This window comes from Macrotis lagotis, chromosome 1 (genome assembly GCF_037893015.1).
Source record: "Macrotis lagotis isolate mMagLag1 chromosome 1, bilby.v1.9.chrom.fasta, whole genome shotgun sequence".
NCBI classification, from domain to species: domain Eukaryota; kingdom Metazoa; phylum Chordata; class Mammalia; order Peramelemorphia; family Peramelidae; genus Macrotis; species Macrotis lagotis.
In genome coordinates, this window is record NC_133658.1 from 124,558,426 (window position 1) to 124,584,173 (window position 25,748).

General features: G+C 34.5%; 1 protein-coding gene across 3 annotated transcripts in view; it reads left to right on the plus strand.

Annotated features, from left to right (window-relative positions):
* The window catches only part of MEIS1 (Meis homeobox 1), a 153,785-nt gene that overhangs the window by 126,337 nt on the left and 1,700 nt on the right, over nt 1-25,748 (plus strand). For 2 of the 3 annotated variants that reach the window (XM_074207415.1, XM_074207421.1), the window contains exons 10-12: nt 20,739-20,878; nt 22,015-22,104; nt 24,611-25,748. The exon at nt 24,611-25,748 is cut by the window's right edge. In XM_074207415.1, coding sequence (XP_074063516.1) covers nt 20,739-20,878; nt 22,015-22,104; nt 24,611-24,894 — 514 coding nt within the window. In that variant the 3' untranslated portion in view covers nt 24,895-25,748. Of the gene's footprint in view, nt 1-20,738; nt 20,879-22,014; nt 22,105-22,398; nt 22,495-24,610 lie in introns of all 3 variants that reach the window. The other variant, XM_074207428.1, reaches the window with a different exon arrangement.

Consider the following 25,748-nt stretch of genomic DNA (forward strand, 5'->3'; position numbering starts at 1 on the left):
ATGATCAATTATAACTTTTTTGTCTTGTCTTTATTTTAAGTTGGCAGACAATTCTATTATACAAGGAATGAAAGGTTATTAAATATTAAACTAGAAGTTTGTTTTATTCATTAATATATATGTCTTTTGATCATTTTAATTTAAATTGGATGTGATTTTAGGATGATGGAGTAGTATTTTCAAACTCCTCAGAACAATTTAGGTAGAACATTACTAGGAAAGAAGAGGAGCTACTAGATCTTTAGTCTTTCTACACTGCCTAATCATAGCACCTTTTAAATTTAAACCTTAAACATAGAGCAGTGAAATAAAATACCACACACACACACACACACACATACACATGTGTGTGCATATGTGTGTATAAACATCCTTGTAGATATATGTGTAAGGAGGCAGCTAGGTGCTACTATAGATAAAATGACAGACCTGGAGTCAGAAAAATTCATCTTCCTCAGTTCAAATCTAGCCTCAGGCACTTTTTTTTCCCTTAAGGTTTTTTTTTTTTTTTGCATGGCAAATGGGGTTAAGTGGCTTGCCCAAGGCCACACAGCTAGTAATAATTATGTATCTGAGCCAGGATTTGAACCCAGGTACTCCTAACTCCAGGGCTGGTGCTTTATCCACTGCACCAACTCGCCTCCCCTAGCCTCAGATACTTAACAGCTATGTAAACCTGGATAAGTCACTTCATCCTAATTGCCTCAGAAGGAAATGGTAAATCACTCCAGTATCTGTCAGGAAAACTCCAAAAAGGGGTAATGAAAAGTCAGAAATGACTGAGAAATGACAATAACCTCAAGAAAATGAGTACAAATATTTATTATACATATATGTGTGTTATATCAGTGACATGTGCATATGTATATATATATATACATATATATATGTATATATATATATATATATATATATATATATATATATATATATATAGAGAGAGAGAGAGAGAGAGAGAGAGAGAGAGAGACTCACGACTCACATACCAAATATCATAGACAGGAAAATTCAAGGAAGAGTGTACAACATAAAAGTACTTTCTTTTTTGTAATAAAAAAAATTGGGTTCTCTGCTTGAACCATTCAACAGCTGAGATATAATCACTTATTAACTCAGCAAAGATCTAGTCCAGGGTTTATTGAACAATCTTGACAGTGTTCTTGTTTACTACTTCACCAGCCAAACCCTTTGCCATTAAGGAAATGATGTTAAAAAGATTATTTCTTTATGCTCTGAGTAGGCAATGTGGATTTTATGTGTAAAAGGCTATCATATATGAAATACAATCTGTGTGCGGAAAGAAAATCACTCTCTATCAATATGTATATAAAATTCCACTAAGCATCTTAACATCTGAGGTGTCATTGTATGGGAACTTCTACTCTGGCACAGTTCATAGATTTAGTGCTCATACCAGATTTCCTAAGTTCCTTCATTTACTGCCTTCAAAACTGCAGAACATTCAAGCACTGCTTTCATTTATTACCAGTAAAAAAGTATGTTATCTTTAGCAGTTTTATACTACTTGCAGGTATAATGTGAGTTTGTTTTAAGAAAATAGAATCTGTTTTATTATCGTAAACAGCTCAAACTAGTAAAGGTCAGATTTCTCTTTGAATCATTGCAGTAATCTATGAAATACTTTTATAAGTCATCAGAGATCCAGTAACTGTAGGTGCCTGTTTAGTTGTAAATGTTAAAACATTCACAAATTATCCCTTCAACTTCTGTGATCCAAAAATCAATCAGGGGTCATGGGGTTCCACAGAATTGTTCTCCTTTTTCTTCCCACTATAATTTAATAATACATTTACAGATGCTGTTTAAACATAAAGCATAGATTGTTTTGTCAATAAAGTTAAGCAGACACATGACAGAAAAGCAAGGAAAGCATGTAGAAAAAGGTGTACCATGTAAGAAGTACTATGTAACATGTTTGTTATTCAACAAGAAAATGAAAGTGTGGTCTAGTAAACTTTCCTTATCTGGGAATTATCCAGGGATAGAGAAAGTGCGCAAAAAGTTATTTTGTTAAGCAGGTGATCTTAGATTTTGTATTCTTAGGAACTTATGTAACCTAAATTTGAGTTAGGATTTTCTACCTGAACAATGGAGTAACAGGTGCAGTGTTTTTTTTAAAAGGAGAAAATGGAGAGAATAACCCCAAACACATTTTATTTAATTTTTTTCCATGGAGTCTTAGCTAATTGTTATACTTTTCACCTTGAATGTCAATTGTAATAATAACATTATGTTTACAGTCTCTTGCTCTGTGCTTAGATTACAGCAATCAGTAATGCTCACTAGATAAAATGCTGTCTAGTTACTCATAAAAAAATATTGAAATCAGTCAAAAAATGTTTAGCTTGCATATTGCCTGAGACAGTCCTGGAGAGCTGCCAGAAACCAAGGTATTATTAGAAAAGCTGAGCAAATAGCTCGCAGGGAGAAGAGTTGTGAATTTAGAAACCATCAGGTATTGTCATGTCAGAGAATCTTAGGAGTTCATCATAAGACACTGCTTTTGTCTGCAGATTTTTAAATTTCCAGTAAAAGAATCCTCTTTGAAAATGGTTTCAGAGCCAGTTAAAGTGTACTAAGTTGTCTATTTTTACATCACAAGTTTACAAGTGGGCTTTTCTCTGTCATGTAGATCACTTCATTAATACTCTGAAGCATCTGAAAACCCTTCATCCAAAGGTGGTGGGTTTTCCTGAACAATGGTTGATGGAGAATTACTCTCCTTTTTGTCCCTAGGGCCTTACATTCTAAGGGGAGAGGAAGGGTTTGAGAGATATGAAACAAATTTATTTGTCTACAACCTTCTTCTAACTGCTTCTTATCTTTAGTCTTCTAGAACCTCTAGTGGACAGTCCAAGATCACAGACCTCTGAATGGGCAGAATGGGCTTCTTCAATTTGAAATCATGAGAGCACATTTATAAATGTTGGCAGGGGTGTGAGAGAGATATAGGGTTGAATTGATTGGGAGAATGATTTCACTCTGTATCATATATATCAAAATAAGCTTGATCCCAGTTGAATCAAGGTGAAAGTCAATGGGCTGTGTATGTGTAGTGTGATATGTACTTATTATATAGGCCAACAACTGTCTCTTATACCTCTTTAATCATTATATTGGTTATTCACAACATATCATCTTCATCATCTTCATTACAAATATTCAGTATCTTCCCTTTATTTTCATTTTGCTAGAATTTGACTGTATTTGCTGAAGAAAATAGGACAAGTGTTAGTAAAGAGAATCATTATATTTTAAAAAGGAAGGATAAATTAGCATTAAGCATAGCCCACTTACAGAAATAGATTATTGTCCATTCTAAGGTCTTAGTCACACAGTCTCTTTCAAATTGCTAGGCTAATATGGAATACAGAGACAGCCTAAGGATAGGAGCTGTGGTATCTGTTGACAATTACATTAGGTAGGGAGCAAAGAGACCTGAGTTCTAGTCTTCACTGTACTGTTAATTTTGTGAAGGGGCAAATCACTTAAATTGTTTCTAATTCTTAATCTGTAAAATAAGAAGATTTCTAAGGTCCTTCCTAATTTCAAATTCTCTGTTTTTATATAATTTGGTGGAAGGGGGGAAATAATTACCAGGAGAAAGAGAAAGGGTAAATTAAAACATTAGAAAGAAGTCTCTTTAATGATAGATGACATTCCTAAGTTTTTATATGGCATTTTAAAGTGTGCAAAGCCCTTTTACAGATATATTATTTTTTACATTCACAAAAATTCAGAGAGGTAAGTACTATTATTAGTTTTATTTTACAAAAGAGGAAACTTTAGGTAGACAGAGGTTTGGTGCTTTACCCATGGTGATATAGACACTAAGTGTTTGAAGTTGAATTTGAGTTTGGGTCTCCCCATTTCTTATTCAGGTGCTCTGCCTAGCTACCTCTGGCAACCAAACCTAATCTAAATTGCCCAGAAGTAAAACAATCATTTCTTTTGATGCTAGAAGGTCAATAGGAAAATCAATTTAAAAATACTTCTCTAGATTTCAAATAAGCAAATCATTGACTGTTGAACATATGCTGTATGAAATTAAATATCACAGGACATGAAAAAACATGTTATATCATTTTAAACTTGCTAATAAACATAAATCAGTTGCTCTTTTATCCGTTTGTTATATGTCTCTGAGAAGAGCATGACAGATAATGGGCTTGGTATTTCCAAAGTTATTGTGTAGCAAAATTTGTTTTTTCCTCAGGCATTCAATCTTTTTCTACAGTAATTTTGTACCTGACAAAATTTTTTTCATCGATGCATTAATAATCTATAACTAATGGGTTGTCAGGTGTCAGATAAGATTAAAAGACTATTTAAATTTATGCATTTGCTCCTGTGCATAAGTTTTATGGGTCAGAAAAATAACTTTTTGAGTTTCATTTTAAAAAAATGGGCTCAACTCCAAGTTGAAGGAAGGGCTTGATGACGTTACACAAGTTCTACATGTAGAAGCATATTCTAGGCTCACACCATGAGAATCAAAGGGACAAACAGCTCAGTTGCCTTTTGTAAACACATTTCAGTACTAAAATGTTACTATTTTTCTTTTGTAAAGAAATTTGTCTTAGGGGGAAACAGCCCTAGCAGAAAGGGGAATTCACTGTTTCCTAGCAAGTCAGGTTTAGGTCTATTCTTGTCAAATCTGTCTGAAGTATGTTTACATATAGTTTGCCTTTCTGGTATTTTCTGCTTGCACAGACCTGATCTCCACCTATTTTGTGTCAACAGTTGCTGGGGCTGGTGTATAGTGATTAACCATTGAGAACTGAAGCACCAACAAGCTGAAAACCATGCCCTCAGAGACCCTCTCTCTCACTTCCATCATAAACTTGCTTCAGGCTGCGCCTACATAAAACAAACTGCATTTTTGAGTGGTTAAAAAGTCAGACTGAAATATTAAAAAATGGGGCAAATGTTGCCTCCTTGTTGGATAAAACAATTTTCTCTTCTCAAAAATGAAATGGAGCCAGAGGCATAGGGGAAGGAAGTGTCTGTGAGAGCCAGGGCTGTGCTGGCTGTAGCCTGGGATGCTCCAGTTTAAATGAGCTTTGAGTTTCTGAAGCAATTTAGTGTTTTTTTAGAGAGTGAAATGTAACCATTTAAAAAAACATCAGTATCTTAGCTTTAAAGTGAGGCTGTCTGAAGTAATGCTATACAAAGAGAACAATGCCCCAACCCAGCTTTAGATACAACAGCTGAGATCTTGTCATGTTGATCTATCTCAAATTAATATTGTGTTCATCTTTTGAGTGTTGTATGAGCCAGAAATCTGAACAATCTTTTAAATCCATTTCACTCCTGGTCTAATTAAAAAATACCTGAAGTAATAAGGAAAAAAAATCCTTTTCTTTCTTTACTCATTTTCTGAAGCATTAGATTTTGTTTTTCCTCTGTAGTCCCCATCTTCTTAGCTAAAGGTTACTGAGGGAATGTCAAAAAATATGAGATTCCATGAATGAGGAAAAGGAAAACTGTTTACTTTCCTAAGGCATGTTAACTCTTTTGCTTTAGGGTATCTAAGAAATTTTTGACCCTGGGAAATAAATTTAATTCTAATAGCCTTCGGTGATTTTAATCTTGTTTCAAAAATAAGATTAGACTTAATATCGATTTTTAAAAATTTGTAATTTCTAAAGATGGTATATCCTTGAGAAATAAAATCATGAATATTGAATGAAATTTTTAGAATCTCCTTGGAAAGGGAAAAATGCTTATATTCAATCACATTTTATCCAAGAGCATTAGTTCAAATCTAGAATAGACTAATTGGTTGGTTGCTACAAGGCAGCTGTTTATTAGTCCCTGGGAAATGGGCTTTTGGACAGACTACAATGACTATTTCCTTAAGATCCCATCTGTTTGATCCATTTCTTGGGTCATTGTTGACACAAGAATTACAACAACAAAAGTTAAGTCTTTTACAAAAGAGAAGAGGGAATGGGGGGAAAGCTGGGGTCTAGAAAAGGGGGACTAGAAATGCATGCTGCCCTGTGTATTCAGGAATGGTGGCATGGAGATAAATTTGGTGAAAAACTTGAAAGACACATCTGCCTAGAGAATAGAGGAGATAACATTTTCATTGCCAAATACTGTTTGTATGTGATGTTTGCTAGGAAGAGGAAATGATAAGGTGTGGTACAATGGAAAGGGCACTGTGTGTCTCTAGAGTCTGAGAACTTTGATTCAAATTCCACTTCTCTTTTTTTTTACTTTATGTCCTTGATTTGTAAAATGGCGTTGCTAGATGGCCTCCTTTCCAACTCTAGCTATGATCTTATATGTTATTTTGAAATACAATCAAGATGATAGCCACTGTGAGCCAAAGGACTTTGCGCTGAGTCAAGAAAGGTATTATTTTGGCTTAACTTGAAGGAATGGCTTTGCAAGAAATTGTATACTGGGTATCCTGAAAATAAATGAGGATACCTATAGTGGTAAAGAAGAGAGGGAGGTATAGCATTGAATAGGAGTTCTTAGACTTTAGGTCTACGATAGACCCTTAAGGAAAATGTAGTCTAAACTTCTTATTTTGCAGATGGGGAAATTGAATGAAGCCCAAAGAGGTTAAGTGAATTTTCCAGATCACACAGTTAAAAAAATTCTCCTAGTGCTGTGTGCAGGACTTTGATTTAATTTTTTTGGGGAAAAAAAGCCTTTCTCATGTATGATCTGAGCATCATTATAGTTTTCAAATCAACAAGGCCAGTGATATTTTAAGTCCCATCAAAAATACTCATTCTAAATGAGTAGTTTTCAGGAGAAAATTAAATTAAATTTATATTCTATTTAACTTCAAAAATGTACCTTGTCTAGCCCTCTTCTGGATGCTTATACTTCCAGGAAATCCTATCCATATTTATGGATTTTCAATATATTCAGCCCTAAAATATGCTATAGACAAATTGGTTTGGGAAATTGTCTTCTAGGGAATAAATAATTAAATTGAGAAGTCAATCAAGTCAATATTTCAAATCTTTGACATAGTTTATTAATTCCTGAGGTTTTGCTTTTATTCTGTCAACCACTAACTAAAATATTAAAGAATACAAATCAACTAATTCATAAATGGAGTTAGTAGATACCCCTACATTTAAAAAGGGTAGTCAGGCATCTGCATTCTAGATTTCAGAGGTATTAAACAAAGAATGGTTGAAAGACTACATTGTAGGGAGACAGTGTAGAGGGAATTCTTTTTTTTAGGTTTTTGCAAGGCAAATGGGGTTAAGTGGCTTGCCCAAGGCCACACAGCTAGGTAATTATTAAATGTCTGAGACCAGACATGAACCCAGGTACTCCTGACTCCAAGGCTGGTGCTTTATCCACTACGCCACCTTAGCCACCCCTGGGAATTCTTGATTAGTTTTTGGACCATGTGAGTCTAATAGACACTTCTGTGTCCATTAAATTCTGTGATTCTTTGAATTTGTTTTGAGAGGAAAAAGAATGTGTGAAGATGGGGAGACTTGATGGCAAATGATTTTTTCAAAAGAAAATAACCATGGCAATAGAGAGAACAAATTGTAGTTGAGCATTCTGTGGAGCTTTAACTCAGTTGGCTAAAACAGATAGAATCTCTCTTTCCTAGATAGGTTGACTTTAACTGAGCAGTAATGTGATTTGGTAGGAAAAACTCATGATGTTGAGCAAAACCTGACAAATGACAGTTTCCTACCCTATAAAATGAGGACAATCAGACTCAAACTGCCTACCTCTCAGGTTAGTTACTTTGTGAACTTTGAAGGGCTATAAAATTGGGAACAATTATGATTTAGTCAAGGAAGCTATATCTCTGAAGAGACTCAGAGATCTTTACTTGAGAGAGAAAAGGGAGGATAAATATGCATGTCTGACATCAGGTTTTGACTAGTCTTGTAAAACCCTATTCTTGGGTCAAGATACCTAAATCCTGAGTTCAAATCTCAATTCAGATACTTAATAATTATTTAGCTGTGTGATCTTGGGCAAGTCATTTAACCTTGTTGCCTTAAAGAAAGAAATTTATTTTAAAAGATACCTAGATCCTGTCACAATTAGCTATGAGGCACAGGACAGGCACACTTTGAAAACATTTGTATTTTACCTCTCTTGGGCTCAGCTTCCCAATCTGTAGGGAAAAGGAATTGTACTGGATGATGTATGAAATCTGCTCTTAGTTTAATAAATTATGAAAATATTAATTTTGTGAATATGTAACACTAATAAATTAGAGTAAGAAGATGAATATTATTTTAGTCTGCATTAAGAAAGAGAACATATACAGAAGGAGGGAAAATAGTATTGATGTCATTCTCTTCCCTGACCAAACATAACCTGGAGTGTTGGGTTCAGCTCTAGCTACTACATTATAAGAGAGACATTAATAAATTGAACAAGAGTCAGAGAAGTCTACCAGGATGGTAAAAAGCCTAGATATCCTTTCATATGATCATTTGGAGAAATTCGGTTGTTTATCCAAGAAGATAAAGCTTAGCTGAGTCAGAATGATAACTGGCTTCAAGAATTTGAAGTTATATAGATAAGGGACTGGATATGCTCTAGTTGGTAACATAGGAAATAACTAAGAGTAATGAATCAAATCTCGGATTTGCACCAGGAATAAGGAGAAAGAAAAATTAAAAATTCCTATTTCTTGAGTAGATTGGGCTCCCTTGGAAGATGATGGGTTTCTTCTCATTTAAAGTCATCAAATAAAGCCTATGCTTTAGCAGGGATTTTGTTGTTGTTGCTTGAATTAAATTAGCATTTGAATTCTGTGACTCTATGATTCTTATGACTTTGTGTGATTCTGTAGTCATGACCCCATGTCCATCCCACACCCATGGTGCCTTCTTTAACAGGGCTTCCAACTATCATGGATTACACAGCTCCTTGGAACTGAAAGGGACCCTTGTTGATCATTTCCAATAGATCTCTTCATTTTACCATTTTACCATGAGGAAGGTGCCAGAGAACTGGACTTGGGAGATTAAAAAAAATGGGTTCAAATTCTGTCTCAGACATGTGTACCTTGTGTATCCCTAAGCAAGTAATTTTAACCTTTCTGGACCTCAGTTCCTCATCTCAAAAAGAAGGGCTTGGCTTCAGGGAAATTTGAGACCTTTCTAGTTCCAAATCTATGAAGCTATCATTCTGTGATCAGAAAAAAAAGAATAAAAACTCTGACTCACAGTTCAAAGCACATTCTGTCATACCATACTGCCAAAATTGAAAGAAGATTAAATTAAATAACATGTAAAGTCCTCTGAAAATCTTAAAGGCAGCCAGGTGGCACAGCAGATACAACACTGATTCTGGATCCAGAAAGACCTGAGTTCAAATGAAGATTCACATACTTCCTAGTCATTTAACTGCTCTTTGCCTTGGTTTCCCCAATTGTAAAATAAGGATAACAAGAGCACTTACCTTGAAAAGTTATTGTGAGGATTAAATGAGGAAATATTTGTAAAAGACAGCACAGTGCCTGGTCTAGAATAATCTCTTAATAAATAATTATTCCCTTTCTCTCTATAATGCTATTGATTATGAAAGTGATGAAGATAAAGAGGATCAAACTGCTTGACTGTTGTGTTAATCACATGACTATTTGAAAATGAATTATGTTTTAAATAGATGAAGCCCCACATATGTTTATAATTCTAGTATAGAATGCATGCACTTAAGCAGAATTTACATTAAATTACTTAATACAGCCATTTCAGAGAAGTCATTTTTAAAAATAACATCTTTTTATTGAGAGTTATATTTGCCATGGATCTGATGGGACATCTTGAATCTTTTTTTGTCATAAAAGTTTCCCTTAAAATTTTAAAAGATAAATTCAGACTTTTCTTACACAATGGAAAAATAAGAACTGAAGTCAAAATCTAAAAGTTCATCAGTAATTTCTATACAGGCTATAAAGGGTGAAATAATTTTGCAGTATTCTTGAGTTTTAATGTGAAACAGCAAGGGATTTGTTTTACAGAATACAGATTACAGAATACAGAACCGGAAATTCTAGGCGCTTTCAGGTTGAGTTATGCAAATTTCTAAGTATCTATTAGTAAACAGTGATATTCAATAGCTGAATACTACTCTGCCTTACAAATAAGCATACAAAGATAAAAGTGTCTAAGTTTTCAGAAAATAGAGGGTAGACTCGGGAACCAGTCAGCATGAAAGAGGTTCTTATGGTACAAGAAAAACTTTGGGGATCAGAGAGAATCTAATTAGAGGAAGACCTTCCAATCAAGAAAATACAGTAAATCATTTTCAGTAGATTCAGAACCACTGGTTTCATATGACATCTTATAGGCAATAGATCAGAGTGGACACTTATACCCTGTATAAGGTATATGATCTCTAGTCTCTTAGCCTTTTCCATCTTGCATTTTTCACTTTTATTGGTTGTGGGGCATTTTCTTTTTTACACATTTCTTACTTTATATATATAAGAAGCCTTGTTTTATGGATATCAACTAATTCTTTTAAATAGAGGTTACCTATATTTGACTCGGCATTACTTTTGTGGCTTTAGTGAGGGTAAAGATTAGGAAATTGTGGAAATTTTGGTATAAGGTTAGTTGAAAAATGAATGGTTCTACTTAAGGAAAATCTTGTCTTATTGTGTTAAAAATTAAGACTATTCTGGTATTAAATATTATCCACTTTAGCAAATAGATTAAATCTGTAATACATGCAGAGTATTGTGCTAGATAATGTTTATTTATTTAGTTATGTGACTTGCCCAAGATAATATAGCTTGCAAGAGTCTGAGGCTGAATTTGAACTCAGCTCCTCCTTACTTCAGTGCCAGTATTCTACCAATCTTGCATCCAGAACATCTCCAGTTGTCCTGATTCATATCCAGCCACTGGATTTAGATGGTTCTGGAAGAGAAAGTCAGATTGATGACTTAACACATCAGTCCCTCACTCAAACCCAATTCACATACATGCTATGGCATCACCTCCCTGATATAATGATCTTCTTCAAGACCAAAGGACAAACATCACCACTGATTTAGTTCATAAAAAATTTAGGCAAGATGTGATGTTTATTTTCATGGAATTTAGAGTCAAATAAGGAGACAAAGTATGTAGGTAGAGAATTACAATATATAAAGATACATGCTATGCCAATGGGAAAGACAACATGGTATAGTAGAAAGTGCTGGATTTGTTGTCAGAAAGATTGAGATTCAAATCCTATATCTGATCTTTACTAGTTACATAACCATGGGCAAACCAATTATCCTTCCTGAATCTTGTTTTTCTCATCTTAAATTGGGAATAATAATTCTTCTGGTACCTCTCAAGGTAATTGTGATGCTCAAATGAGATTGGACATTAAGCATCAGAATTAATCTGTTAACACATAATGCTTCACAAAATTTAGATAAATTGAAGTTATTGTTAATGTTATTTTTATAGGAATTAAAAATTAAGTACTCTATGTCCAAGGGGGGAGGTTCTTATGAATATGGGAGATGAGGGAAGTGCAGAGGGCAGTGTGATACAGTGGAAGGAATATTGGCTTGGAAGTTAAAGGACCTGAGTTCAAATTCCATCTCTGACAGTATTTTATAATCTTGGATGAGTCATTTAGATTCTTTGGACCTGAATATTTTTCCAATTCTGGAGCTATAAACTTCTTGGAGAAAGTGCTACATTACCATGAAATCATAGATCTAGGTCTGGAAAGGAACTTAGAGGTCATTGAAACCAATTTCCTCATCTTTTAAATCAGGAAACTGAGGTCCAAGGCAACTAAGTGATTTGGAGGGTAAATAGTAAATAAGGTGGGGAAATCAGGATTCCCAGTGGGTATAGCACCAGACCTGGTGTTAGGAAGACCTAAGTTCAAATTTGGCCTCAGACACTAGTTGTGTGACCTTGGCAAAGCACTCAACTCTTCATCGCATGTACATGTTCAGCATTTTTATTAAGAAAACCCCAAAGGGGATCACAAAGAGTTAAACATGCCTGAAAGAACTTAACAACAATAACAACAAATAGCTAATAAGAGCTTGAGGCATGATTCAAATCTCACTCTTTCTGACCCCAAGTCCAGTGCTCTGTCCATCAAGTCATATTGCCTCTTTAAATTGACATCTAAAGGTAGAGAGGAATCCAATAAGTGGAGATGTAAGAGAGGCAGAATAGGTAAAACAATGGACATATTCATGAAACCATTTAGTTGGAGTGTACAGTATATGCAGAGCAGTAAGGGAGAGTGCTACTGAACTGTGAAGGACCTTGAAGTCCAAAGAGAGGAACTTTCATATTTATTCTATGTATAGTAAAGAGCCATTGAATAGTTTGAACAGAGTAGATACATGGATATATCTATGGATAATGAAGATTGTTCCAGCAATAGTATGAAGGATGAATTAGAGGGCATAGAAAGTGGAGATGGGAAGACCAGTTAGGAGGCTATTAGTCTAGTCCAAGTGGATGGTAATGAAGACAGTGATGAACACAGTGAAGGTAGAAATTGAGATGAATGTTGGGACAAATGTAAAAGACATTCTGGAGTTAGAATTAAGAGGACTTGGTAAAAGATTGAATATTGAAAATGAGGGGAAAAGGAAGGACCAAAGATGTCATGGATTTAACATTGAGAGACAGGGTGAATAGGGGTGCCACTGTTAGAGATAGTGATGTTATAAGGAGGATAGAACAGATTTAGGAGGGAATAGAATAACCTCAATTTTGGCAGTATTTGAGACTCAGGAAAAGATTTCATAAGACAATTAGAGGAGTTGGTGATACAGACCTAGAGCTCATATACCTTATGTGGTATTTTTTTAGGGTTTTTGCAAAGCAATGGGGTTAAGTGGCTTGCCCAAGGCCACACAGCTAGGTAATTATTAAGTGTCTGATGCCGGATTTGAACTCAGGTACTCCTTATTCCAGGGCCGGTGCTCTATCCACTGCGCCACCTAGCCACCCCTTATGTGGTATTTGAATGTGGTAATTGAAGTCATGGAAGTAAATGAAGTTGCTAAAGAGACAGTATAGAGAGTCACTAGGAGAGAGCCAGGGAAAAAAAGCTAGGATCTTATTATTTTATTAGAATATTTTCTATTAACCCAGTTAACAATGTCCAAACTATTAATATATAATGCTAAAAAGTCTTAGATGTCACATTTCACATAATTATTTTTTCTTATATAGAACTTACATATAATTATTTCTACTAAATTTCAAGCCATTATTTAGGTATGCTTTTAAGATAAACTATATTCCATTACTATAAATAATTTTATTAAATACATTTCATAACAGTGCTTTTTTAGTCTCATTCTTACCTTTGATTCTGAGTGAGGATACCAAGAGAGTACAGAAAAGCACTGCTACCTGGGACCCCACCATTCAAAAATAAGAGCCAACCCAATTTCCTACATAATAATATATATGCTAATTAGTAGGCTTTCATTTCCAGAGTAAAATAACATTTTAAAACCTTGCTTTCAAGTAAGGCTTAGGGAATGCATAACATACATAAAATGATGTAGGTAAAGAGTTAAGGTGCAGAGCAGTGTACGTACTTTAAAAATAACTTTGAATCAAATATGCCAGTAGTTTAATATATATATCTATCACTTGTTTTGCTGAATGTCTTATATGTTGTCGATTTTCTTCATTGTCTGACATAACTCAAGACTTTTCTATGATAATTTGATAAATATTTGATTTCATTCATGCCAGTAAAGAAAAAGCTGAACTTCAAGGGAAATGTTCTGATATCTGTGATCGATGGTTTTTTTGGTAATCTGTGTAAATTCTAATACTGTGGTCCTAAAGTGGATTGGTAGTAGAACATGTCTTTTTCCCTTTCCCTCCCTGTTGTCTTCCTTTTGTTGTGCCCTACCTCCATCCCCTTGTATCCTTTCTCTCCCATCCAAAACTCCCTCCAGCACTGTCAGTGATGTATTACAGCCTTGGAACTGTCTGTAGTTTGTAGGATGTCAGGAAGCTAGAAATGTTGCCAAAAACATGATTTCATAAGGTTTGCCTTGAGATTGATTCAACTTTCTTGATTGTCTTGAAGCCCTATTCACAAAGAAAGGGTGTACAGAAAACTTGGATGCCATTGACTGCCAGTTATGGGTCATTAAGTTTAATAACTAACTTTAAAATAAAAAGGTAGCTTTAATAACTCTAGCAGAAGTTTTTGAGGCTTATTTCTTGTTTTAGGGCAAGAGGATATTTGTATTTGATGTAAAAGTGAAAAATTCCATAGAAAGGAATATTTATATTTGTTTTAGTATTGATTAAAGAATATATAGTATTATTTCCTGAAATATTATTTTAATATTTACACATCATTTCAGTAGCCTAAATTTTGTTATTAGAAAGTTATTTTCATTCTTATTAAAGAATGGATGGAGGTATACATTTTATTAAGGGGTGTAAATATGTGTAACTGTAGTAATAAAGAGCAACTAACCATAAATGATACTTTCTGGGGTGAAACATTATATACTAAAGTTGTTTCTGACAGTGATATTTTCTACTATGGCAAAGAAATAATGAATTTTCTTAGATTATCTAAGTCCAGAATCAGTAGGTTTGTTAGGATGTGTTTCAAAATGATTAAAGTGTTGGGGTTTTCAATTCTTAATAGCACCAATCCTGATGGAACTATTATCCCCATCATTCTCCACCTTTCTTTCTCCTTTCCCTTGCCCTCTCTCTTCCTCTCTCATATTTATGTAAAATTAATAAGGAGAAGCATGAAGTCCTCTGAGGATTTGGAGATTAGAAACATTGGGAATTTTTCTTTTCTAGAGAAGGTTGATTTGGTGTAAGGTAGGATATACCTAACAAAAATGTATCTTTAAAAACAAACAAAAAACACTTTGGAGGGAGTACATCAAGAAGTCAATTTAGCCTGCTGGCGACCATGATAACAAAACAAAACTATATCTCCAACCTAATAAAATAGAATTTATTTGGGAAGCATGGAAACACAGATTTTGAAAGTGTGATTCTTTTATCATCAGAAAGGACCAGAAAGACCTCAAAAGGATATGGGATATGAGAAGAGGTATGAAAAGAGTAGGGTCTTGTGAAAAATGTCACTTGTCGTGGTTGTGGTTGGCTTTGTAACCAAGGTTCTCTTCATCAATGTATATAATGTTCTGATCTCTGATAATTCTTAGAAGAAACAAAAGTTAAGTATCCAAGCACTGAATATGAGAGCAGCAAAATGGGGAATGTGAACTAAAAACAAAAGGTCAAGGGCAAAAAAAGCTATATCATTAGATCTTGATTAAAAATTATGCATATAATCAAAGTCAGAATTTTTTAAAAAGGATTATTGAATGAGTACTGGGAAAAAATTAAAGCAGTAACTTGAGTGACTCACTACTGCTTCAAAGATCAAAGACAAAGTGTCCCAAAAGTCTTAGATTTTATAAGTTTTTATAGCTTTTGGAAATCCCTGTATAAATCCATATTTGACATGGAAATCTTGATCCCAAACCCATCTTTTCAGTTTAGAATATGGAGATTATTTCATTCTTTATATTTGTTATCCATATAACTAGAATAATGCCTGGCATATAGTGGGTGCTTAATAATAAATGATTAATTAATCAAACATTATTCCTTTTTACATACTCTAATATTACAAATAATATACTCTAATATTGCAAAACTTGTTGCTTCCTCCCTCTCTCCCTCCCTCCCTTCCTCCTTCCCTTCCTTCCTTCTCTCCCTAATCTTGCCCAAACTATAAGTGCAAAAGCCATCCATTGAAATCTTTGATCTGTTTTCTTTCCAACCTCGGTCAATTTATCCCTCTTTAGATAATTTAGTGGCTTCCTGCCCCAGGAGCTCACCTTAATGGTGCCAAATTTAGTGTGAACACTTGATTGACTTTAGCATCATTGAAGCTCAGCACTCTCATACTTAAGCATTTCACCAGCCTCAATTTCCCATGTTTCAGGGATTGTAAGCATATACCTAGAATCCCTAGAGTACTTCAAGAATTAACTTAAGCACAGTCTTCTAAATTTCTGTTTCTCATAGGTGCTAGTGACTATTACTCCAAATTTCTTTTATTTAGCATGCATATACATATGTGAAATGTGGTACCTATGAATGTGCATTCATGTTCTACATGTGTGCACCAGATGCTATATATGTAAATATGTTTGCATATCTACATACATGTGTATGCACTCTCTTTCCTAGTTAAATTGTAAGCTCCCTGGGGACAAGAACCAAAAGAAATCTCTGCTGTATTTGTATCCTTAATGCATGATGAGTAGTAATGATAAATGCTTACTGACTGATCCAAAGCCAACTAGGAGGCCATTACACCTCTTCTACCCATAAATGGATTTTTCCTTAGTCTAGAATTTTCTGCTGTATAAAGTCCAATTCTTTCTCCTTTAATGTGCCAACTAAAGTATATTTTACCAGACTCTTCTCCTCATCTATCTAAATTGTTTTTTTTTTCCTTCAGAAGGTATTAAGTCTGAGATCTTTGAGATCTTGCCCAAATGACAACCTTCAAATTCCTTGAAAGCAGGAACTGGAATTTTTTCCTCTTTGTAAAAACTGACATAATAGTATTCTAAAAGCACTTCACATATATCGTTATTTGAGCCTCATAACAAAATTAGGTATTATTGAAAATGTTAAGAGATCAGAAAACTGAGACTCATCAATATTACTTGATTTGTTCATGGTCATTCAGCTGGGATGTGTCAAAGGCAAGATCTGAATCCAGTTCTTCCTGATTCGCATTCTAGCAATCTATCCACTAAAAATAATAAACTATCTTTTAATCATTTTATATCTCTACAGAATACTCACTCACACACATAATTATATGAAATGGTAACTAAGTCAAGAGAATCACATCTAAACCTACTTTGACAAGAAGTGAATATATAAAAACTAGCTTGTTTGTTCTGTATGGATTTTGTTTGGCTTTTTGTTTCATTATAGAAAAGGAACCTGAACTATAATGGTATGAATAGGTGGAAACAAATCTTCTCTAATTCAGAATTTAGCGAATCTAATTTTTATATCATTTGTTCCAATTTCACAAAATGAACTAGATTATTTTAAGTGAAAATACATTTTTTGTTTTGTTTTTTTAGAAAGACAATTTTGACTTCCAAGTTTAGTTTGTAAATAGCTGGCTCACAAGCAATCAGTTGTCAAAGAATCCAGCTTTTAGAGTATTTGATATGATTCTAGCTACTCTCTACATTACTAACTACTGTGAACTTTAAGAAAAAAGTACATGTCCATAGACACTTTATACACATGGCAGCCTTTTTAAACAAAACTAAACAAAACTGAATTTTAGGAACTGGAGGAAACTGAGATTCGACTGTGGTCATCAACTATAAAACCTATGAAATAAAATTTTTTGGATTTTTTTCTCTAAGTTTTCAGAAATGTAGAACTTCATGGAAAAAGGTGGTATAGGAAAGTGAGACAGAGTAGCTAATGTTATGTATTTGTGACTATAAATTCATAAATAACACTTTTATTCCAATTATTACTTGCACAATCAATGATGGAGATTACTTAATGGTCCTCTATTTTCTTCCATCAATCAATAAATAGAGATTCCTCCTGGATTCATAGGACAAAATGTCTTCATATGCATGGGTACCAATGTATAAAAAGATCTGTGAAAGATATGTCTATATGTTTATGTATATGTATGTACATATATGTGAGTTTTAAAAAATATATATTGTTTTGTTTTCTCCCTCCCTCAAGGACAACAAAGAGGTATACTAACTTGTTGGTGTTTATAAACTAACATTAATTAGACTCATAGAAAACTTTGAAGAAGTTTCTTGTTCAGTTTTGAGAAAATTTGTGGTATCTTAAGAGTCTACCCCAATGCAAAGGAAAGCATTCTGTTCCAAAGTCAGGGAGGATGAGACAGAAGGTTAAAGGGCATTTTAGAAACAAACAGCTGGACCAGTTTATTTAAACAGATACAGGGATGGGGAGCTGACCTCAGTTTGACTTCTAGTGGGAGGAGCAAGAATGTCATTTTATTACTTTGCCCAGAAGGAAAATGTTTTTGTATATGAATCCACCCTGAAGTCATCTAAACCCATTGCTGTTATAGCAGTACTTGAGTACAAAAAAGTAGCTATGAGAAAGTTTAAGAAACTGCTTTAAAGAGGTTAATTCTTATGATGGTTGTGAAATGGATCTAGGATACTGTGGTTTTATTTAATAGATTCACATCTGAAACAAAGCTATGTTTCCTCTGTTTAATTATTGCTCTTATTTTTTTTAAAGAACCCAGGCAATTGTTCAAATAATAATTTATCCAAAAAGTATAGATAATATAATTATTTGTATTTGTCAGTTTTTTATTATGTTAAAGACATTTGAAAGAATTTTCAGATTTTGAGTGAAAGGTATCTAATCCTAAAATGTTCCATTAAAAAACAACTAATACAAATGCATGGCTTTTGTTTTAAAGTGATCATGTGAGTATGAGTATGTATCTATGTATGTATTTCAAATGTGGCAGAGTGTACATTATGTCCTATCTGTAAATTATATGAGTTTGGAACTTATATTGAATTGAAGTTAGATTAATTGGAGAATGAATGGAGAAGACTGGGAATATGAGATTTGAGGCTGATCATATAAATTTGATAGAAAGCTGAGGAGAGTTACCATGGGAATGGGGATGGGCCAATCTCAAACCACTTTCACCCATGTTTAGTGCAAAAGGAGACAAATGTGTGAATGCGGAAACTGCAAAAAAAAAAAAACTTCAGGTAATTTATCGTTGATGGATAGTATCAACTTTATCATATACATTTTATTGCAAATCATTATATTTAACATTGTAAAATGGACATATTTATAAACATTTCTTACCTTACATATAGGAGTATTTCTAGGATTAATTAGATAAAATCAATTGATTAATCAATAAAATCTGTCTAGTACTAAAAGCACAGTAAAGATAGGTGGGATATAAATTATCACCATAAAGTACATTTATTAAACATTTGCTATGGATGAATGTGGACTAAGTCATATATTAAATAAATTGTGCAGACAAAATCCCTGCCCTCTAGGAGCTTCTATATTCTCAACAATGCCACATATATTTATTTCTTAACTGTACTACTTTTGTTAGTGACTAAGAAAATTGCTTTTGCTATATTCAGAGTATTAATATTAAATAATTTTCTAATTGGTCATGCACCTAAGATAGTTAATGAAAAAGCAGATTTCCCCCCCCCATTTTAATTAGTTATTTCACATGGTATTTGTGCTACACCTGTGCTTATAATGAGAATGGAGAATTAATCTAACCTTCTGCTCACATGATTCCAATTTTCATGGTTTATACAAGATAATGATAAACTGATTTCCAACACAATTTGTTATAGGCCTAAGTTTTAAATATTTTTATTAGCAGTTCAAGGACAATATTTACAAGAATTTATTCAATATGTATTACCAGTCAAGTAATTTATCCCAACAAAACATTACATTTTAGATTTCATTATCATTTTTAGTTACTTTTCATGAAATAAAGGAACATAAAAGATCCAAGATAGTTGGAAACTATAAAGGACATGTAATATGAATTTCTACTTTAAGAAACATATGTTCATTTGATGTAATGACTCTCTATTTAGGTACCATTTTCCCTTGTGTGGTGAAAAGATTATGAATAGCAGAATTATAGACTGGAATTCATACTGGACTATAGTGGCAGCTTTAATTATTAATAGTGCATTATTAAACTTTTCATTGTATATTTTTATGTGCTGCTCATATTTTTATGTATTCAAAACTGTGTTGAGCATTGAAAGCATTTACTATTTCAGAATTCAGTGTATATTGTCCATTCCTTGAATTCAGTTTTTGATTTTTTTATTTCCTTAGCACTTTAAAAGTACTTAAGAATTAACATGTCACTATTAGAAAATTTTACTTTTTATTTTGAAATAACTAGCCATTTTTCTGCTAGTACAATAATTATGTTCTAACAAGATGTTTGTTATAAATTTTCTGCACTAGCAGGAGAAAGCAGGATTATAAGTTCAATTACTGTATAGCTGTGACCTCGCCTTGACCTCAGACTTTGCATAAAGAGCAAAAAAAAAAAGCCAAGAAATCTCTTCAAGGAATGCATTTCTCTGAAGTCCCCAGCAGTGTGAGTTAGTGGTGATAAAACTCCAGACATTCTCTCATTTGATGGTGTTCTGCCATCTCAGTTCATTATCTTAATAGTGGGCATTAAAATAGAATTAGGTTTGCAAGAGGTAGGGAAGGTTTTGATAAAAATTGTAAGAGAGGCCAGAGAACATAAGATAGAAATGTCACTAATTAGGAGAGGTAACAGATGCCCTTATGAACATCTCCCTATCTAGACCAATTTCCCCCTCCTCTGAATTGAAAAGAATGGTGGCTAGCATTGTTTCCTGAAAACTCTGCTAATTCCCCCATGAAAAGATGAAATGGAAGTGTCCAACTGTGGTAAAAGCAGGCAAACATAAATCAACTCAGAAACCCCAAGTCTGTATGCTCAAAGGTCACCAGGGGTTATAGGTTTTGCAGCATTTGAAACTACACATAAACTAGTCAAGGGAACTAAAATCTAGCCTTGGCCAGAGCTGATTTTTTTTCTTTCTCATTACAGATGAAACAAAATAACAAAAACATGCAATAATGATTCATTTTACTCTTTTGTTACAGGTTTATTAATGCTAGAAGAAGAATAGTTCAGCCCATGATAGACCAGTCCAATCGAGCAGGCAAGTCCCCCATAGTAACTGTATTCAAGTCACGCAAGCGAAAGCCATCCTCAAGCCATTCACCGGGAGGTCCATTACCTGGTAAATAAACTGGGAATGAGTGCTGGGAGTGATTGACAATTAAAATTAAACCAGTCTCGTTTCATAACAACACTAATCAATTTAACATCATTAAAATATTTGGAGGAAAAAAAAGCAAATAGAGAAAAGTAACGATTAAATTATATGCTCAGTTACAGGATTCTTTGTACACATTCGATATATTAATGTTATTTTTTTTTTGAGTTTTCCTTCCCAGCTCTTTCTGCTACTATGACCACTCCCTGGTGCATGGCTTGGTGTGGAATTGCTGTAAACTTTATTACCTGTCAAAAGGGCAAAGGGGTCAGGATCGCTTGTGGGACTCAGTAAAGTTCAAAGACATTCAATGAGGTAGAGCTTCATATGCTTTAATAACCCAAGGCAGTTTACTTCTGAAGCCAGCTTTTAATGTGCGGTTAAAATCTAGAATTCAGGTAGTGGTATAAATACAAGGTTCTGAGTTCTCTAGTTTTATTCATATCCATCCTCTGGGGTTTAAGGTGTGTCTGTGTGTAGTTTTTGTTTTGTTTTGTTTTGTTGTTTTTCTCAAGCTATTTACATTAGAAAATTAAAATACCAATACTGTTATAAGATACTAGCTTCTTAGAGCTAACTATCCAAGAAGCATCTTCATTCTAGGATTTATTTTATTATGAGAAAGCAGTAAGTTCAACAAAAAAAAACACACTTACTGAAGTTGGTGTTGGCCATACATTTTCTTTCAAAATGATCTCTCTTAGTTCAATAGAGCAGCCTCTGAAAGTATGTTAAGTATCACTTTTGGGCCCAAACATGTTTAGTCATGTTCATATATTTTGGAGTTTTTTTCTCTTTCAACACCTATTATAGTCCACTAGATTAAAATGCAAACAGAAACTTTCTAAATCTCAGTTGTCAATAGAACCTCAGGACACTTTAGTCCTAACAGTCTGATACAGTATTGGAAGGAGAATTTTATTTTAATACAGTTTTGAAGTTATACTTTTACAAAACAAAAATGCCATTGGGTATATTCTCTCTGTCAGACTGTCTCTCTCTCTCTCTCTCTCTCTCTCTCTCTCTCTCTCTCTCTCTCTCTCTCTCTCTCCATCTTAATGAAGACTAGTAGTAAGTAACTATGTTCTACATTTTTATAGTAAGTCAAGGAACACCTTATAACCCAGATGGACAACCTATGGGAGGTTTCGTAATGGATGGTCAGCAACATATGGGCATCAGAGCACCAGGTAAGACAGATATTGTGTCACTGTTATTGTTGCTGCTCTGGTTTGTAAGTGCTAGCCCTTCATCAGCACAGGTAAAACCACCACATTTCTCGCTGTTATCTCAAGCTGCCTGCCTTGCCTTGCCTGTCCTCTATGCAACTAAGATATTACACAGAGGAATCAAGGATCTTTACCCTCTGAAGATCTTAACCTTTTTTCCGCCCTCTGGAATCTGTATTTTAAAGGGTCTTTTGGCACTATCTGTTGACTTTGCTCATTTTCTGGCCTCTTCTTGGATTTTTATCTCCCTTCTAGGACCTATGAGTGGAATGGGCATGAATATGGGAATGGAGGGGCAGTGGCACTACATGTAACCTTCATCTAGTTAACCAATCGAAAAGCAAGGGGGAAGTAAGTACCAATGGGGGAGGGGTCTCCATCCTCATTTTGTTCTAGGTGTATTTTTCTACTTGCATTCTCTCCTGTTCTCCTTGCCCATTGCTTGGATGCTTGTTCATTCCTTTCCATTAAACTCGTTTCTTGCTTCCTCCATTGTCTACTCGGTTTTGATCCAGCTTTTAAGCTCATAGATCCTGTATATGATGTACATTTACCCTGTGTGTTGCTATTATACAGTACTGACCACATGACCAAACAAGAAACAGTCAGGAGGAGGTGGGGGGGGAGTGAGTTGTCATAGCAACAGACTGATTTGCAAAATGTAAGCAGTCTGCAGCAGTGCAAAGAGAGGAAAAAGCATGTCCCCAAAGTGTCATAAATCTGTCTAACCACAGTTGATGCATGAGTTACATTTCTACACTAACCTGCAAGACATCGAAAAGCTAAACAGAGACTTCTTTTGGGGTAAAACAAACACAAGCTTCACTTAGGGTCGTTAAGGCATATTTTGCAATTCATTCAACCAAACTTTTCCTTTTTTTAAAAAACATTTTTTTAGTTTATTCCTCTTTGTCTGTCCATCATAATGGGATTACGTGTGGCAATGGAAAAAAAGGAGAATACAAAATAGAGGTGTGCACAGCAGGCTATGGAGCTTAGCCCGGGCTAATTGACTATATCCAAATTAAGTATGCCATCACTTGCAGTGTGACAAATGGATTTGACTTATTCAGTATACAAAAATAGAGATCATTAATGCAATCTTCAGTGGCAGGCCTAGTGAAGTAAGCCTAGGAAAAACTGCCCCAGATTCATGCTCTTGTCTTTTTTAGAGGAGAGAAAATGCATTATAGCATTTCTTGTTCAGACTAGCAAAACTGTTTTGAACACCAAGGTTCTTGTTCAATTCCTGAATTATCCCTAATAGTGTTGCTTTTTTTTCCCTTGCTTTGTTTCTGGAATTGTAAGCAGTTATTTCATAGCCTTGGTTGTGTCTTTGATTATATTAACATAGTATTTGAAATCACTAGTTAGGCCAAGTGCAATTTATACTGGTATTCTATGGGCATGAGTCAAAAAAAAAGTTAACAATTAGCTGTGAAAACATTCCATTGAACTCTGGAATGCAACAGTCTTATTACCTCATCATGGAAATTTCTAGCTTAGTTAATTTAAATATTGTTTCTTAGTTTCTGGGTCAATTAAATTTAAATGATGTATTTTATGCTTCGTGACCAATTAAATTAATAGGTTATTACAAAAAATATTATCATCTTTTTTGATTAAAGAGCTGTGGGTACAGTATATTTTATAAGCAATTTTCATTAGTTCAAAAATGTTCCTTTAGGCTAGATTAAGCAGCCAGTCATTGCTAGAGCCTGGAGACCTGATTCAAAGGTGTTCATAGCATTCACAGTGCACTATTACTTAGAACTAAAACCAATTGAACCTACTTAGCAATAGCGTTATGCCTTTCACCCTTGATGATTATGGAGCTTATAGCTCTCAGAAACAATACACCTGTCAGTTTCCATCAACTATAGCAATCCATGCAGAAGACAAGAGGCCCCCACAAAGCAAGAGGGTTATTGTTTTAGGTCCAGTTTTTCTTATTGTTCTCAAAAATAATTTCAGGGTGGACAGAATTTTGTGTTGAGAATTTTTTTATTCAGACCTAAGTAATCACAAAGGAGGAATTAATTGATCACTCTCATTGATTTTTATGTGTTAAAAATACAGTTTAATGTAACAATTATTCTTAGTAATCCTATCCATTTCAGCTCCACGTGAATTGCTTACTGAACAATGTAATGTGTTCCTCATATAGAATGTTTGAATGACTAAAAGTACCTCTCCTCACTGGATGTTAAATAAATGTTTTCTGGGTAAAGAAAAACTCATCAGGTTAACCTAACATCACAAGATATTGTGCTATTTAGTAATGAAAACAAAAGGAACATACAAAAATAGCAAAGTCAAAGTTCTTTAGGACATTTTTCTATAAAAGGAAATCCTATTTAAAATCATTTTTCTATTGATATTTAGTGCTCTAGACTTATTGAATTCACAAATCCAAAATTGATTTTTCACTAGATTTCTCTTGTTGATTTTTTTTTTATTTTTACAGGGCTGCAAAGTATGCCAGGGGAGTATGTAGCTCGGGGTGGTCCAATGGGTGTGAGTATGGGACAGCCAAGTTATACCCAACCCCAGATGCCCCCACATCCTGCTCAGCTGCGTCATGGGCCCCCCATGCATACCTACATTCCTGGACACCCTCACCACCCAACAGTGATGATGCATGGAGGACCATCTCACCCTGGAATGCCAATGTCAGCATCAAGCCCCACAGTGCTTAATACAGGAGACCCAACAATGAGTGGACAAGTCATGGACATTCATGCTCAGTAGCTTAAGGGAATATGCATTGTCTGCAACCGTGACAGATTTCAAATATCGTTTTTCTGCATTGACTGTGGAGTTCCATTCTTGGCATCTACTGTGGACCAAGGAGCATCCCTAATTCTTCATAGGGACCCTTAAAAAAAAGCAGGAAACACCAACCGAAGTCAACTTTGGGGACATGCTAAATAACTATATAAGACATTAAGAGAACAAAGAGTGAAATATTGTAAATGCTATTATACTGTTATCCATATTACGTTGTTTCTTATAGATTTTTTAAAAAAAATGTGAAATTTTTCCACACTATGTGTGTTGTTTCCATAGCTCTTCACTTCCTCCAGAAGCCTCCTTACATTAAAAGCCTTACAGTTATCCTGCAAATGACAGAAAAGTCTTATTTGCAGGATTTTTAGAGCATTAAAATAACTATAATCAGGCAGAAGAATCTTTCTTCCAGCCTAGGATTTCAGCCATTCGTGTGCTCTCTCTCTCTCTCTCTCTCTCTCTCTCTCTCTCTCTCTCTCTCACTCTCTCTCCCTCTTTCTAGCCTGGGGCTTGAATTTGCATGTCTAATTCATTTACTCACCATATTTGAATTGGCCTGAACAGATGTAAATCGGGAAGGATGGGAAAAACTGCAGTCATCAACAATGATTAATCAGCTGTTCCAGGCAGTGTCTTAAGGAGACTGGTAGGAGGAGGCATGGAAACCAAAAGGCAGTGTGTTTTGAAGCCTCATTGTCACATCAGAGCATCATTGTCCCCATGCAACAACCACCACCTTATACATCACTTCCTGTTTTATGCAGCTCAAAAACATGAACTGAAGATTTATTTTTAATATGTTGACTTTATTTCTG